The sequence below is a fragment of the Mobula birostris genome, chromosome 2 (genome assembly GCF_030028105.1).
Source record: "Mobula birostris isolate sMobBir1 chromosome 2, sMobBir1.hap1, whole genome shotgun sequence".
NCBI lineage: Eukaryota > Metazoa > Chordata > Chondrichthyes > Myliobatiformes > Myliobatidae > Mobula > Mobula birostris.
Genome location: NC_092371.1, coordinates 83889100 through 83905599, shown reverse-complemented (window position 1 = coordinate 83905599; position 16500 = coordinate 83889100). Strand labels below are relative to the sequence as shown.

Below are 16500 nucleotides of genomic sequence, written 5' to 3'. Positions count from 1 at the left end.
CAGGAATGGCTACTTAGAATGCCAGGCTTTAGATGGTTCAGAAAGGACAGGGAGGGAGGCAAAAGAGGTGGGGGCGTGGCACTGCTGATGAAAGATAGAGTCATGGCTGCAGAAAAGGAAGAAGTCATGGAGAGGTCAATAACACTACTGGGTGTTTTTTTATAGATCACCCATTAGTAACAGGGACATCAAGGAGCAGAGAGGGAGACAAATTCTGGAAAGATGCAATAATAACAGGGTTGTCTTAGTGGGAGCTTTTAATTTCTCCAATATTGATTGGCATCTCCCTGGAGCAAGGGATTTAGATGGGGAGGAGTTTGTTAGGTGTGTTCAGGAAGGTTTCCTAACACAATCTGTAGATAAGCCTACAAGAGGTGAGGCTGTACTTGATCTGGTATTCGGAAATGAACCTGGTCAGGTGTCAGGTTGCTCAGTGGGAGAGTATTTTGGAGATAGTGATCACAGTTCTATCTCCTTTACCATAGCATTGAAGAGGGATAAGAACAGACAAGTTAGGAAAGCACTTAATTGGAGTAAGGGGAAATATGAAGCTATCAGGCAGGAACTTGGAAGCATAAATTGGAAACAGATGTTCTCAGGGAAATGTACAGCAGAAATGTGGCAAATACTCAAGGGATATTTGTGTGGTGTTCTGCATAGGTACGTTCCAATGAGATAAGGATGGTAGGGTACAGGAACCATGGTGTACAAAAGCTGTTGAAAATCTGGTCAAGAAGAAAAGCTTACGAAAGGTTCAAAAAACTACGTAATGATAGAGATGTAGAAAATTATAAAACTAGCAGGAAGGAGTTTAAGAATGAAATTAGGAGAGCCAGAAGGGGCCATAAGAAGGCCTTGGCGAGTAGGATTAAGGAATACCCCAAGGTATTCTACAAGTATGTGAAGAGCAAGAGGATAGACGTGAGAGAATAGAGCCAATCAAGTGTGACAGTGGAAAAGTGTGTATGGAACTGGAGAAAATAGCAGAAGTACTTAATGAATACTTTGCTTCAGTATTCATGATGGAAAAGGATCTTGGCGATTGTAGGGATGACTTGCAGCGGACTGAAAAGCTTGAGCATATAGACATTAAGAAAGAGGATGTGCTGGAGCTTTGGGAAAGCATCGAGTTGGATAAGTCACCGGGACCGGACAAGATATACCCCAAGCTACTGTGGGCGGCAACAGAGGAGATTGCTGAGCCTCTGGCTCCGGAGGAATGAAAAGTTGTGGATGTTGTTCCCTTATTCAAGAAAGGGAGTAGGGATAGCCCAGGAAATTATAGACCAGTGAGTCTTACTTCAGTGATTGCCAAATTGATGGGGAAGATCCTGAGAGGCAGGATTTATGAACATTTGGAGAGGCATAATATGATTAGGAATAGTTAGCATGGCTTTGTCAAAGGCAGGTCGTGCCTCATGAGCCTGATTGAATTTTTTGAGGATGTGACTAAACACATTGATGAAAGTAGAGCAGTAGATGTAGTGTATATGGATTTCAACAAGGCATTTGATAAGGTACACCTGGGCCTTCTACCTGCACTCGATCTCTTCATCTCCAACTGTCGCCGAGACATCAACCGTCTCAACTTCACCACACCTCTCTCCTGTTCCAACCTCACTCCCTCTGAACGCACTGCCCTCCACTCTCTCCGCGCTAATCCCAACCTCACCATCAAACCTGCTGACAAAGGTGGTGCCGTAGTAGTCTGCTGGACGGACCTCTACCTCACTGAGGCCAAACGGCAGCTCTCTGACACCTCCTCTTACTTACCCCTGGAACAGGACCCCACCAAAAAACATCAAACCATTGTCTCCCGCACCATCACCGCCCTTATCAACTCCGGAGACCTTCCATCCTCAGCCACTAAACTCATTATTCCCACACCCCGTACCGCTCGGTTTTACCTCCTTCCTAAGATACACAAGCCTGACTGTCCCGGTAGACCCATAGTTTCTGCCTGCTCCTGTCCCACTCTACTTGTATCTGCCTACCTGGACTCCATTTTGTCACCCATAGTTCAATCCCTCCCCACTTACATCTGGGATACATCCCATACCCTCCACCTCTTCAATAACTTACAGTTCCCCGGTCCCAACCTCTTCATTTTTACTGTGGATGTCCAATCCTTATACACCTCCATTCCCCATCAAGAAGGCCTCAAAGCCCTCCGCTACTTCCTGGATAATAGACCTCACCAGTTCCCCACCACCACTACCTTACTCCGGTTGGCAGAACTGGTTCTCACAATAACTTCTCTTTTGGCTCTTCCCACTATCTTCAGACAAAGGGTGTAGCTATAAGACCTTGCATGGGCCCCAGCTATGCCTGCCTCTTCGTTGGTTATGTGGAACAGTCTGTGCTCCAAACCTATTCTGGTACTGCTCCCCAACTTTTCCTTCGGTACATTGACGACTACATTGGTGCTGCTTCCTACACCCATGCTGAGCTCATCAATTTCATCGACTTTAATTCAAACTTCCACCCAGCCCTCAAATTCACTTGGTCTATCTCGGACACTTCTCTCCCCTTTCTCGATGTCTCGGTCTCCATCTCTGGAGACAGACTGTCCACTGACATCTTCTCTAAGCCTATTGACTCTCATAACTACTTCGACTATACCTCTTCCCACCCCACCACATTCAAAAATGTCATTCCCTATTCCCAGTTCCTCCGTCTCTGCCGCATCTGCTCCCAGGATGAGGCTTTCCATTCCAGGACATCTCAAATCTCCTCTTTCCTTAAGGATCATGGTTTCCTTTCTACCGTCATCAATGATGCGCTCACCCGCATCTCCTCCATTTCCCGCACTTTGGCCCTCGCCCCGTCCTCCCGCCACCACAACAGGGACACAGTTCCTTTTGTCCTCACCTACCACCCCACCAGCCTCCGGATCCAGCACATTATCCTCCTCAACTTCCGCCACCTTCAACAGGACCCCACTATTAAGCACATCTTTCCCTCTCCACCCCTCTCCGCTTTCCGTAGGGATCGGTCCCTCTGTGACTCCCTTATCCACACGTCCCTCCCCACGGATTTCCCACCCGGCACTTATCCCTGTAAGCGTAAGCGCTACACCTGTCCCTACACCTCCTCTCTTGCCACCATTCAGGGCCCCAAACAGTTCTTCCAGGTGAGGCAACACTTCCCTTGTGCGTCTGTTGGGGTCATCTATTGCATCCGGTGCTCCAGGTGTGGCCTCCTCTACATCGGTGACACCCGACGCAGATTGGGGGACCGCTTCGTCGAGCACCTCCACTCACCACAACAGACAGGATCTCCCGGTAGCCACCCACTTAAACTCTGCTTCCCATTCCCATTCAGTTATGTCCATACATGGCCTTCTCTACTGTCATGATGAGGCTAAACTCAGGTTGGAGGAGCAACACCTCATATACCGTCTAGGTAGTCTCCAGCCCCTTGGTATGAACACAGAATTCTCCAACTTCCAGTAATTCCCTCCCCCTCCCTTCCTCTATCCCTATTTCACTCTGCCCCTCCCCCAGCTGCCTATCACCTCCCTCATGGTTCCGCCTCCTTCTGTTTCCTGCCTATCACCTCCCTGCTTCCCCTCCCCCACCCCTTTGTCTTTCAAATTACTGGCTTTTCAACTGAACCTACCAGCCTTCTCCTTCCAACCCTCCCCCACCTTCTTTATAGGGCCTCTGCTCCTTCCCTTTTCAGTTCTAACGAAGGGTTCTGGCCCGAAACGTCAACTCATTGTTTCCACGGGTGCTGCTCGACCTGCTGAGTTCCTCCAGCGTGTTGTGAGTGTTGCTTTGATCCCAGCATCTGCAGATTATTTTGTGTTTACGATTCGCTACTCTGCTGCGAGGTCTCTTTGAGGTATGCCTACCCACTTGATAAGGTATGCCATGCAAGGGTTATTGAGAAAGCAAGGAGGCATGGGATCCAAGGGAACCTTGTTTTGTGGATCCAGAATTGGCTTGCCCACAGAAGGCAAAGAGTGTTTGTAGATGGGTCATATTCTGCATGGAGGTTGGTGACCAGTAGCGTGCTTCAGGGATCTGTTCTGGGACACTTTCTCTTCGTGATTTTTATAAATGATCTGGATGAGGAAGTTGAGGGATGAGTTAGTATCTTTGCTAATGACATAAAGGTTGGGGGTGTTGTGCATAGTGTGGAGGGCTGTCAGAGGTTACAGCGGGATATTGATAGGATGTAAAATTGGGCTGAGAAGTGGCAGATGGAGTTCAACCCAGATAAGTGTGAGGTGGTTCATTTTGATAGGTCAAATATGATGGCAAAATATAGTATTAATGGTAAGACTCTTGGCAGTGCAGAGAATCAGAGGGATCTTGGGGTCTGAGTCCATTGGACACTCAAAGCTACTGCGCAGGTTGACTTTGTGGTTAAAAAAAGCATACAGTACATTGGCCTTCATCAATCGTGGGATTGAGTTTAGGAGCCGAGAGGTAATGTTGCAGCTATATAGGACCCTGGTCAGACCACGCTTGGGGTACTGTGCTCAGTTCTGGTCACCTCACCACAGGAAGGATGTGGAAGCTATAGAAAGGGTGCAGAGGAGACTTACAAGGATGTTGCCTGGATTGGAGAGCATGCCTTATGAGAATAGGTTGAGTGAACTTGGGCTTATCTCCTTGGAGCAACTGAGGATGAGAAGTGACCTGACAGAGGTATATAAGACAATGAGAGGCATTGATCGTGTGGATAGTCAGAGGCTTTATCCTGTGCGAGGAGTGGTGCCCCACACAGACTTCCAAACTGCACCTTGTAAGGCATGAAAACGCCCGACGCAGGCCTCTCATGTTCTGAGTCGACCTTCCCCTTATCTCAGCCTTAAATGGCTGAAACGAGAGGACACAATTTTAAGGTGTTTCGAAGTAGGTACAGAGGGGATGTCAGGGGTAAGCTTTTTACGCAGAGAGTGGTGAGGGCTTCCAGCGACTGTGGTGGCGGCAGATACAATAGGGCCTTTTAAGAGGTTCCTGGATAGATACGTGGAGCTTAGAAAAATAGAGGACTATGTGTAACCCTAGCTAATTTCTAAAGTAAGTGCATGTTCAGCACAGCATTGTGGGCCGAAGGGCCTGTATTGTGCTGTAGGTTTTCTATGTTTCTAATTAAATTTACCAAGTCATTTATTGGATAATCTGAATATGAAGAGGCAGAATTTAGCAGATAACAGAAGCATTTCCCTGGGGTAAACAGCAACCTTGAAAACTGGTGAAAATTACAACCCGATTTTGCTAATAGAACACTATATACATTACTGTGGCCCAAGTATTTAGCCACCCCAGCTTTCCTATTTGGTTTAAAAAAAGAGCAGCTGTATGGAAATACAGAAAGCATCCTTCAGTTGGGTATAAACTTGACAATATGGGGAAAAGAAGAGATGAAGTGAGTCTCAAAAGAAACTTGGGTGCCACTCTGTCCTAAACTCCACTCCTTTAATTCTTTGATTCTTCCCCTGACCATATCCTATCGCAGCCATCTCAGTCTGAAGCTAATGCATAGCCAAGCAGCCACTCTGCACCACCTTCACATTTGTTGCCAGTGGTGAATGAACATTTCAAATGATTCTTGTCAGAGTCGCCGTGGCCTGCTGCTGGGTCTGCCACATTAGAAATTAATCCGCTCCAAACTAACATCTGCACTAGTGTATTCAGGTGTGTTGTATCCTTTATCATTATGGCGATTCCTCTCAAAATTCCTTACTACTTTCCATACATGACCCTAATTATGGTTTTCATGCTCTTGGGAAATTATTTAGTGTGAAAGATAAGGCTGTATGAAAGACAAAGGAGAGTTATTCAGTCACCAGGTGATTATAAACTGCAGGGTATTTGCTGCCAGCTAAAATCAACACCAGATGTGTCAGTCTCTTTCCCACACGACACTCACTGTTCCATGCGATATGGTGAGGTAACAGTTCTTGATGATGCATTTCCTCTTCTGCCAAACTTTTCTTAGCCTGAAAGAGAAAACATTTTTATTAATAATATTGCTGCATTTCAAATATATTTTAATCTATAAATACATTTAATATATATATACATATATGTAATAATGGGGTCAAAAATACACACTGAAAATGAGTGCTGTGATTGTGATGTGCAATTAACCCATGCGCCTTTGGTAAGGGTAGCACACACAAAACATTCATGCTGGGACTTCATTACATAACGCTACCAATTCCAAACTAACACTGCTATTTACTATCTTGGGAGAGGACAAAACAATGCCAATTTAGTGAGTGGCCATAACCAGATTCTGTTAGCCAATGCCAATTTAAACTATGCCTGGATGTCTTAAAGGGGAAAGTAAACTGCAATGGCAGACACTGAAAATGGTCATAGAGTACCACAGGACAGAAACAGGTGCTTCAGCATATCTTATCCTTGCCAAACTATTACTCTGCCTCATCCCATTGACCTTTACCATAGCACTCCATACCCTCTCAACCATGTACTTATCCAAATTTAAATGTTGCAATTGATGTTGCAACCAGCACTTGCATTGGCAGCACATTCTGCACCCTCTGAGCCACCCTCTGAGTGAAGAAGGTCTTCATCAGGTGCCCCTTAAATATTTCACCTTTCACTCTTACTAGTTGTGGTCCCGTCCAACCTCAGTGGAAAAGGCTGCTTGCATTTATCCTATCTATACCCTTCATAATTTTGTATACCTCTATCAAATCTCCCCTCTTTCTTCTTAGAAAAAGGGAATAAGGTTCTAACCTATTCAAACTTTCCCTATAACTAAGGTGAAGTCCCAGTAACATCCCAGTAAATTTTCTTTGCACTCTTTCAACCTTACTGATATCTTTCCTACAGGTAGGTGACCAGAACTGCGGAAAATACATCAAATTAGAAATCTGAATTTAAAACAGAATCTACTGGAATATTCAGATGAGGTACTATCTAGGTGCCAAAAACCAGGATTAAAATTGCATTTCTGCAATGCAACTCTTGAAGAGTGGTGTTTTGTGCCTGAACTTGTTGATGGGAGTTAGCTGGAAACATAGAAACCCTACAGAACAATACAGGCCCTTCAGCTCACAAAGTTGTGCCGAACATGTCCTTACCTGAGAAATTACCTAGGGCTACCGACAGCCCTCTATTTTTCTGAGCTCCATATATCTGTCCAGGAGTCTCTTAAAAAACCCATCATATCCACCTCCACCACCATCGCCGGCAGCCCATTCCACGCACTCACCACTCTCTGCGTAAAAAACTTACCCCTGACATCTCCTCTGTACCTACTTCCAAGCACCTTAAAACTATGCCCTCTCGTGCTAGCCATTTCAGCCCTGGGAAAAAGCCTCTGACTATCCACACAATCAATGCCTCTCACCATCTCCTACACCTCTATCAGGTCACCACTCATCCTCCGTTGCTCCTAGGAGAAAAGGCCGAGTTCACTCAACCTGTTTTCATAAGGCATGCTCCCCAATCCAGGCAACATCCTTGTAAATCTCCTCTGCACCCTTTCTATGGCTTCCACATCCTTCCTGTAGTGAGGCAACCAGAACTGAATACTGTACTCCAAGTGGGGTCTGACCAGGGTCCTATATAGCTGCAACATTACCTCTCGGCTCCAAAACTCTGTCCCACGATTGACGAAGGCCAATGCACCGTATGTTTTCTTAACCCTTCTAAACTTCCAATTTAGCAAGATCAAGATCAACAACACCCTGGCGAAGCTACTGACCCAGCTGGAGACCACCGCGCCAGAACTGCTTCTTAAACTCCGGACCGCACCTAGACCCGACCAGCGAGGCCCACCACGTTCCCAGAGACCTGTGGCCTGCTACTGTGCCGGAGCGCTTGGAGACACGGCCCATTCTGACCAGCACCTATCCAGAGCAGACGACCACACAGAAGTGACGTTAGAGACCTCAAGGTGCCCCAGGCGCTTCCCCGAAGCGACCACCGTAAAGCCCCATTGGTGGCAATCCACAGCTGCCGGAAGTGAGGCCTCCGCCACCAACCTTGGAAATTGAGCCCAAGGCTCGGCTGGAGCGGAGGCTTCCGCAACCGTGACTCGGCTTAAGGACTTGTTTCAGCCAGGAGCTCGGCCATCTGGGATTAAGTGTTGGCTTCGGGGCCCGACCCAATCGACAGCCCGGGCCCCCAGCAGCTGGAAGTGGCAGTGGAGCCTCCCCCGTTACTCGGCCCGACCCGGAGCGCACGACAACGCGACCCGCCGATCGATTCCCGCGGGACACGTCCACCTACCTCAAAAAGCTGACAACAACACACTGCATCGATGGAAACCTGGAAAGATGCACTACTTACCGAAGAAGCGTGGGAAAAGAGCTGGGCTGCTGGTCAGATTGAAGCTGAGGGGCTTCAGGGTCCCTATGCCCACCATGCTACTAGCTAATGTGCAAGCCGTAGAGAACAAGGTGGATGATCTTAAAGGGAGACTCACCTACTGCAGGAAGATGCAGAACTGTTGTGTATTCTGTTTCAATGAAACCTGGCTCTCCCCTGCCACCCCTGACTGTGCCATCCGACCGGAAGGATTTTCAATCCATCGGTTGGACCGCACGGCATCTTCCGGCAAGACGAGGGGAGGTGGTGTCTGCCTACTGATCAACACTGCGTGGTGCTCGGACACAGTGGCGCTGACAAGCTCCTGCAGCCCGGACCTGGAACACCTGTCGGTGAAGTGTCATCCCTACTATCTGCCATGGGAATTCACCTCGGTCATACTGACAGCGGTCTACATTCCCCCCCAGGCGGACGTGGAGTGTGCTCTGAACATACTGTATGCCAACATCAGTGAACTTGAGACCAGGTATCCGGAGGCTTTGCTCATTACAGCCGGGGACTTTAACCAGGCCAACCTCGGAAAGGTGCTGCCAAAGTTATACCAGCATGTCTCCTGCCCCACTAGAGGTCTGAATATACTTGACCACTGCTACACAGCAGTCAAGGATGCCTACCGTTCCATCCCACGACCTCACTTCGGAAAATCAGACCATCACGCTGCATTCCTCCTCCCGGCTTACAAACAGAAACTGAAGCGGGAGATCACGGTTTCAAAAGTAGTGTCGTGTTGGACGGAGGAAACGTATGAGGTCCTCCGTGACGGCTTTGAATGGGTGGACTGGTTAGTATTCAAGGACTCGGCAGCTAACCTCGATGAGTATGCCTCAACTGTCACAGACTTTACTTGGAAATGCACGGAGGACTGTGTGTCGCAAGACGATCCGGGTATTCCCTAACCAGAAACCTTGGATGAATTATGAGGTCAAGTCCCTTTTAACGGCTAGGGTTGCGGCTTTTAGGTCCGGGGATACCACTTGCTACACGGAATCCAGGCGTGAGCTCTGGAAAGCCATTAAGGGCGCCAAGAGACAATATCGAGCCAAGTTGGAAGCCAGGCTAACCAAAGGGATGCCAATAGACTATGGCAGGGTCTAAATGAGATCACTGGGCGCAAAGAAAAGGCTGGGAATATCAATAACTGTGGCGTTTCTCTTCCTGATGAACTTAACGTATTCTATGCAAGATTCGAACAGAAGAGGAGCATCCCGCTCCCTCTGGATGAACCGGACCTGCTGGCATCGAGATTCATTGTCACCGAGGAGGATGTTAGAAGGGCTTTCCTGAAGATAAATCCAAGGAAGGCGATGGGCCCAGATGGCGCCCCAGGACGGGTTCTCAGGGCGTGTGCAAGCGAGCTAGCTGGAGTGTTTGCTGACATCTTCAACTGCTCCTTGCTTCATTTATATAAATCATAAAGAGTAGGGGTCCCAGAACAGATCCCTGAGGCACACCACTGGTGACTGACCTCCAAGCAGAATATGACCCGTCTACAACCACTCTTTGCCTTCTGTGGGCAAGCCAGTTCTGGATCCACAAAGCAATGTCCCCTTGGATCCCATGCCTCCTTACTTTCTCAATAAGCCCTGCATGGGGTACCTTGTCAAATGCCTTGCTGAAATCCATATACACTACATCTACTGCTCTACCTTCATCAACATGTTTAGTCACATCCTCAAAAAATTCAATCAGGCTCGTAAGGCACAACCTGCCTTTGACAAAGCCATGCTGACTATTCCTAATCATATGATGCCTCTCCAAATGTTCATATAAATCCTGTCTCTCAGGATATTCTCCATCAACTTACCAACGACTGAAGTAAGACTCACTGGTCTATAATTTCTTGGGCTATCTCTACTTCCTCTCTTGAATAATGGAACAGCATCCGCAACCCTCCAATCCTATAGAAGCTCTCCCGTCCCCATTGATGATGCAAAGATCATCGCCAGAGGCTCAGAAATCCCTCGCCTCCCACAGTAGCCTGGGTACATATCTTGGCAGTGTGGAGGATCAGAGGGATCTTGGGGTCCGAGTCAATAGGATGCTCAAAGCAGCTGCGCAGGTTGACTCTGTGGTTAAGAAGGCATACGGTGTATTGGCCTTCATCAATGGTGGAATTGAGTTTAGGAGACAAGAGGTAATGTTGCAGCTATATAGGACCCTGGTCAGACCTCACTTGGAGTACTGTGCTCAATTCTGGTTGCCTCACTACAGGAAGGATGTGGAAACCATAGAAAGGGTGCAGAGGAGATTTACAAGGATGTTGCCTGGATTGGGGAGCATGCCTTATGAAACCAGGTTGAGTGAACTCGGCCTTTTCTCCTTGGAGCGATGGAGGATGAGAGGTGACCTGATAGAGGTGTAGAAGAAGATGCGAAGCATTGATCGTGGGATAGTCAGAGGCTTTTTCCCAGGGCTGAAATGGTTGCCACAAGAGGACACAGGTTTAAGGTGCTGAGGAGTAGGTACAGAGGAGATGTCAGGGGTAAGTTTTTTTTAAACGCAGAGAGTGTGAGTGCGTGGAATGGTCTGCTGGCAATTGTGGTGGAGGTGGATACGATAGGGTCTTTTAAGAGACTTTTGGATAGGCACATGGAGCTTCGAAAAATAGAGGGCTATGGGTAAGCCTAGTAATTTCTAAGGTAGGGACATGTTCGGCCCAACTTTGTGGGCTGAAGGGCCTGTATTGTGCTGTAGGTTTTCTATGTTTCTATCTCGGCTGGTCCTGGTGACTTATCCAATTTGATGCTTTCCAAAAGCTCCAGCACATCGTCTTTCTTAATATCTGCATGCTCAAGCTTTTCAGTCCACTGTAAGTCTTTCCTATAATTGCCAAGATCTTTTTCCGTAGTGAATACTGAAGCAAAGTACTCATTAAGTATCTCTGCTATCTCCTCCAGTTCCATACACACTTTTCCACTGTCACACTTGATTGGTCCTATTCTCTCACGTCTTTTCCTCTTGCACTTCACATACTTGTAGAATGCCTTGGGGTTTTTCTTAATCCTGTCCGCCAAGGCCTTCTCATGGCCCTTTCTGGCTCTCCTAATTTCTTTCTTAAGCTCCTTTCTGCTAGCCTTATAATCTTTGAGATCTCTATCATTACCTAGCTTTTTGAACCTTTCGTAAGCTATTCTTTTTTCTTGACTAGATTTACAACAGCCTTTGTACACCACGGTTCATGTACCCTACCATCCTTTCCTTGTCTCATTGGAACGTACCTATGCAGAACCCCACGCAAATATCCCCTGAACATTTGCCACATTTATTCCGTACATTTCCCTGAGAACATCTGTTCCCAATTTATGCTTCCAAGCTCCTGCCTGAAGGCCTCATGTTTCCCCTTACTCCAATTAAACACTTTCCTAGCTTGTCTGTTCCTATTCCTATCCAATGCTATGGTAAAAGAAATAGAGTTGTGATCACTATCTCCAAAATGCATTTTCAGAGTCTCCTGGATAGGTACAGGGAGCTTAGAAAAATGGATGGCTATGGGTAACCCTAGATAATTTCTAAGTACGTACATGTTCGGCCAGCATTGTGGGCCGAAGAGCCTGTATTGTGCTGTAGGTTTTCTATGTTTCTATGTCTTTGTTTGGAGCATGAAGCCAAATTTTTTCTGAGCATAGGTAGTGTCTATCTCAACTTCCTGATCCACCTCAACTTATAGACCCAAAACTCACTGCCAATATTTCCGCTCCTCCTTCAGCATAAGCATAGTCCATTGGATATGTGTGTGCTGAGGTGGAATTGCAGATATATGATCTGAGAGCTCAGACTATTCCACTTGCAGAGTGTCTTCCAACAGATGGCTAGGATTACTCTGATGCAGCTTTGGCAAGAGGCAGTGGTTCTATGACAGACAAGTGAGTGCCCTCTCTCTGAACGATAGTGTTCATAATTTCCAATCTCCTGATACGTGACCAGTATCCTTCCTGTTGCTTGTTCCCCAACCAGTCTAGACTGTCTCCCTCAGTGAGATCAGAACTGGTCCATAATTGTTTCTTCTCTAAATCCATCTGTGGCAATAATTCAGTAGCCTTTTACAATCACTGGAGAGGCACAGTGAAGGGTCAGGCAAAGGCATGCAGAAGGCAAGCATTAAGAATATGGGTGGTGACGCTATTTCTCTGCATTTTCATCGTGTTTAGATGCATAAATGTGATTTAATCATGCCTATCAGGTTTGGTCAAGCAGTTATTAAGGTGATCAGCAATAGAGTGGAGGGAAGATGAAAATATGGTGGAATGGGGATTGTTTTTACATTTATTATCAGTTTATGGGATGTAGGCATTACCAGTAAAGCTAGAGTTTCATGCTTATTTCTAAATATCGTTGAGAATGGAGAAGAGAGACATGCTTTTACGTGGCTTTAGGAGGATTACTTGCTGCAAAATACTCATCAGCATATGAATTGCTTTTTAGGAGAGGGAGGCGAGAGAGAAAATTTAAGCATTATACTTGGTGTTTCTTGGATCATTCTGAACAAACCTTTTTCAGAGTTTGAGTTTTATGAAGTGTTCATATCAATTAAAGCATTCACTTTATTTCAACAAAGTCAATATTTTTTCAAGAATATTAATATCACAACAATAGACATAAAAGACTATAAAGTGAACGAGGTCAACTTGTCTGGATCTTTGCAATTTAGTCAATGTCCTCAGGCAGCTTGATTAGTGCAGTAAAGAAAGTGAGTTCTCCTCACAGTTATAATTGAGCAATTTGATATCTTCATTTCTATTTTGCAAAAAAGAAAGTAAGCCACAAAAGAAATAGAGCTATAATGAAGGCTTATCTGACTGGAATCAAATACTCTGAAGACCAATAATTTCCAGGGCAATGAGTTTACAATCATACTAACCCATCACTTTTCTTGTACAGGATTCCTACTTTTTCGGTACCGAATTGCTTATTGCCCTGAAGTTGGTGCATACTATAGACAGACTGGCGGTTCACAGAATCCTGCAGGAAAAGAAAATATAAAGAAACAATAACATCAGTGAAATTCCCTTGGCCATAGAGTTCAAAACTTCGAGAACTTGATAAGTAAATGGAGTATCATTATTGTTGAAAATGTTCCTGTGGTACAGTGGTATGAGAATGATGCGAATGGCTACTCAGCCCTCTTGCAGAACGGATGACTGACCCTTTAAGCAATTCAAAATTTAATTCCAGTAAATGCACAGTTTGCAGAAATATACTGAAGAACCGTAAAATTGTTCTTGGAATGTTTATGTATGAAAATTTGTCCATAGTGACAAGAAGCCGACTGCCAGAATACTATTTTAACTCAAAGTTTTCAAAGACAAAGTCAAACTCAAAGTCTAAATAAAGTACGTCAAAGTACGTATATGTTGCCATATACCACCTTGAGATTCATTGCCTTGCAGGTCTTTAAAGGAAAATAAAGACATACAAGAGAATTTATGAAAAACTATACATAAACAAAGACTGACAAACCACCAATGTGCAAAGAAGATACGTTGTGCAAGAATAAAAACATAAATAAATCATACTGAGTTGTAGAATCTTTGAAAGTGAGTCTGTAGGTGGTGGAATCGGTTCAGAGTAGAGGGGGTAAAGTTATCCGTGCCAGTTCGGAAACCTGATGGTTGTAGGGTAATAACTGTTCCTGAATCTGGTGGTGTGGGAATTTAAAAAGGCAATAGAGAAGATAGACAGGAAAAGTTGGAGGGAAAACGTAGAGGAAACAACGAAGTTAGAGGGAACGTAAACACGAGGAATTCTGCAGATGCTGGAACCTCAAGCAACACACATCGAAGTTGCTGGTGAATGCAGCAGGCCAGGCAGCATCTCTAGGAAGAGGTACAGTCGACGTTTCAGGCCGAGACCCTTCGTCAGGACTAACTGAAAGAAGAGCTAGTAAGAGATTTGAAAGTGGGAGGGGGAGGGGGAGATCCAAAATGATAGGAGAAGACAGGAGGGGGAGGGATGGAGCCAAGAGCTGGACAGGTGATTGGCAAAAGGGATATGAGAGGATCATGGGACAGGAGGCCCAGGGCAAGGGGTATAGTCAGAGGGAGAGAGGGAGAGAGGGAGGGAGAGAGAGAGAGAGAGAGGGAGAGAGAGGGAGAGAGAGGGAGAGAGAGGGAGAGAGAGGGAGAGAGAGGGAGAGAGAGGGAGAGAGAGGGAGAGAGAGGGAGAGAGAGGGAGAGAGAGGGAGAGAGAGGGAGAGAGAGGGAGAGAGAGGGAGAGAGAGGGAGAGAGAGGGAGAGAGAGGGAGAGAGAGGGAGAGAGAGGAAGAGAGAGGGAGAGAGAGGGAGAGAGAGAGAGAGAGAGAAAGAGAAAGAATATGTGTATATAAATAAATAACGGATGGGGTACGAGGGGGAGGTGTGGCATTAGCCGAAGTTAGAGAAGTGAATGTCCATGCCATCAGGTTGGAGGCTACCCAGATGGAATATAAGGTGTTGTTCCTCCAACCTGAGTGTGGCTTCATCTTTACAGTAGAGGAGGCCGTGGATAGACATATCAGAATGGGAATGGGATGTGGAATTAAAATGTGTGGCCACTGGGAGATCCTGCTTTCTCTGGCGAACAGAGCATAGGTGTTCAGCAAAACGATCTCCCAGTCTACGTTGGGTCTCGCCAATATATAGAAGGCCACATCGGGAGCACCGGACGCAGTATATCACCCCAGCCGACTCACAGGTGAAGTGTCGCCTCACCTGGAAGGACTGTCTGGGGCCCTGAATGGTGGTAAGGGACGAAGTGTAAGGGCATGTGTAGCACTTGTTCTGCTTACAAGGATAAGTGCCAGGAGGGAGATCGGTGGGGAGGGATGAGGGAGGACGAATGGACAAGGGAGTCGCATAGGGAGCGATCCCTGCGGAAAGCAGAAGGGGGGGGGAGGGAAAGATGTGCTTAGTGGTGGGATCCCGTTGGAGGTGGCGGAAGTTACGGAGAATATGTTGGACCCGGAGGCTGGTGGGGTGGTAGGTGAGGAGCAGAGGAACCCTATTCCTCGTGGGGTGACGGGAGGATGGAGTGAGAGCAGATGTGCGTGAAATGGAAGAGATGCGTTTGAGAGCAGAGTTGATGGTGGAGGAAGGGAAGCCCCTTTCTTTAAAAAAGGAGGACATCTCCCTCGTCCTGCAATGAAAAGCCTCATCCTGAGAGCAGATGTGGCGGAGACGGAGGAATTGCGAGAAGGGGATGGCATTTTTGCAAGAGGCAGGGTGAGAAGAGGAATAGTCCAGATAGCTGTGAGGGTCAGTAGGCTTATAATAGACATCAGTAGATAAGCTGTCTCCAGAGACAGAAACAGAAAGATCTAGAAAGGGGAGGGAGGTGTCGGAAATGGACCAGGTAAACTTGAGGGCAGGGTGAAAGTTGGAGGCAAAGTTAATGAAGTCAACGAGCTCAGCATGCATGCAGGAAGCAGTGCCAATGCAGGGAAAATTGGGAAAAGAGGCAGAAGAAAGAAATAATGGAAAAATGAGGGAAATAGAGAGCAGTGCAGTAGCCAAAATGGGCAGGAAGATAAAGAGAAGGAAAGTAGTTAGGTTGAGGAAATTCACTCAAGTCATAAGTATTGCTAGGGAGCAGCAGCAGGTAAATGCAATTTGCCCCACAGTGTACTACTCACCTACAGGAAGTAAAGGAAAAAGCTATCCCTAGTAATAGTAAGCACAAAACTACTGAATTTCTATAAAAACTCAGCTGGCTCACAATACATCCTTCAGGCAAGTATCTGCTGTACTTATCTAGTGATGCCAGATAACCAATGTACTTGACATTCAGCTGCATCCCCAGTTCCAAAAAGGGATGTACTACAGATGCAAATTGCTGGGAAGAACAGGAAAGGTAAAGGAAAGAAGCCAGAATAAGAAGCCGGGGGGAGGAGAAAGGCTACAAGCTGGCAGGTGTTAGGTGAAATTAGGTGAGGTTTCTTATTCTGGCTTCTTCCATCTTCCTTTCCAGTACTGATGAAAGTACTGGCCGGAAACACCAACTGTTTATTCCTCTCCATAGATGCTGCCTGATCTACTGAGTTCCTCCAACATTTTGTGTGTGTTACTCTGGATTTCTAGCATCTGTGGAATCTCTTGAGTTTATGAACAATGAATGTGGCTGTTGCTGGCAATGTCCACATCACATGGGCAATTAAATAAAAAGGCCGTTCAAACCAGAGATACTAATCTTTGATATTGTATTCATT

General features: G+C 46.4%; 1 protein-coding gene across 1 annotated transcript in view; it reads right to left on the bottom strand.

Annotated features, from left to right (window-relative positions):
- LOC140188153 (arf-GAP with SH3 domain, ANK repeat and PH domain-containing protein 1-like) overlaps positions 1 to 16500 on the bottom strand; it is a 185484-nt gene that overhangs the window by 61959 nt on the left and 107025 nt on the right. The window contains exons 10-11 of the mRNA XM_072244143.1: positions 13180 to 13280; positions 5887 to 5956 (exon numbers count right to left, since the gene is read on the bottom strand). Of these exons, the coding sequence (XP_072100244.1) occupies positions 5887 to 5956; positions 13180 to 13280 (171 nt within the window). The remainder of the gene's footprint in view (positions 1 to 5886; positions 5957 to 13179; positions 13281 to 16500) is intronic.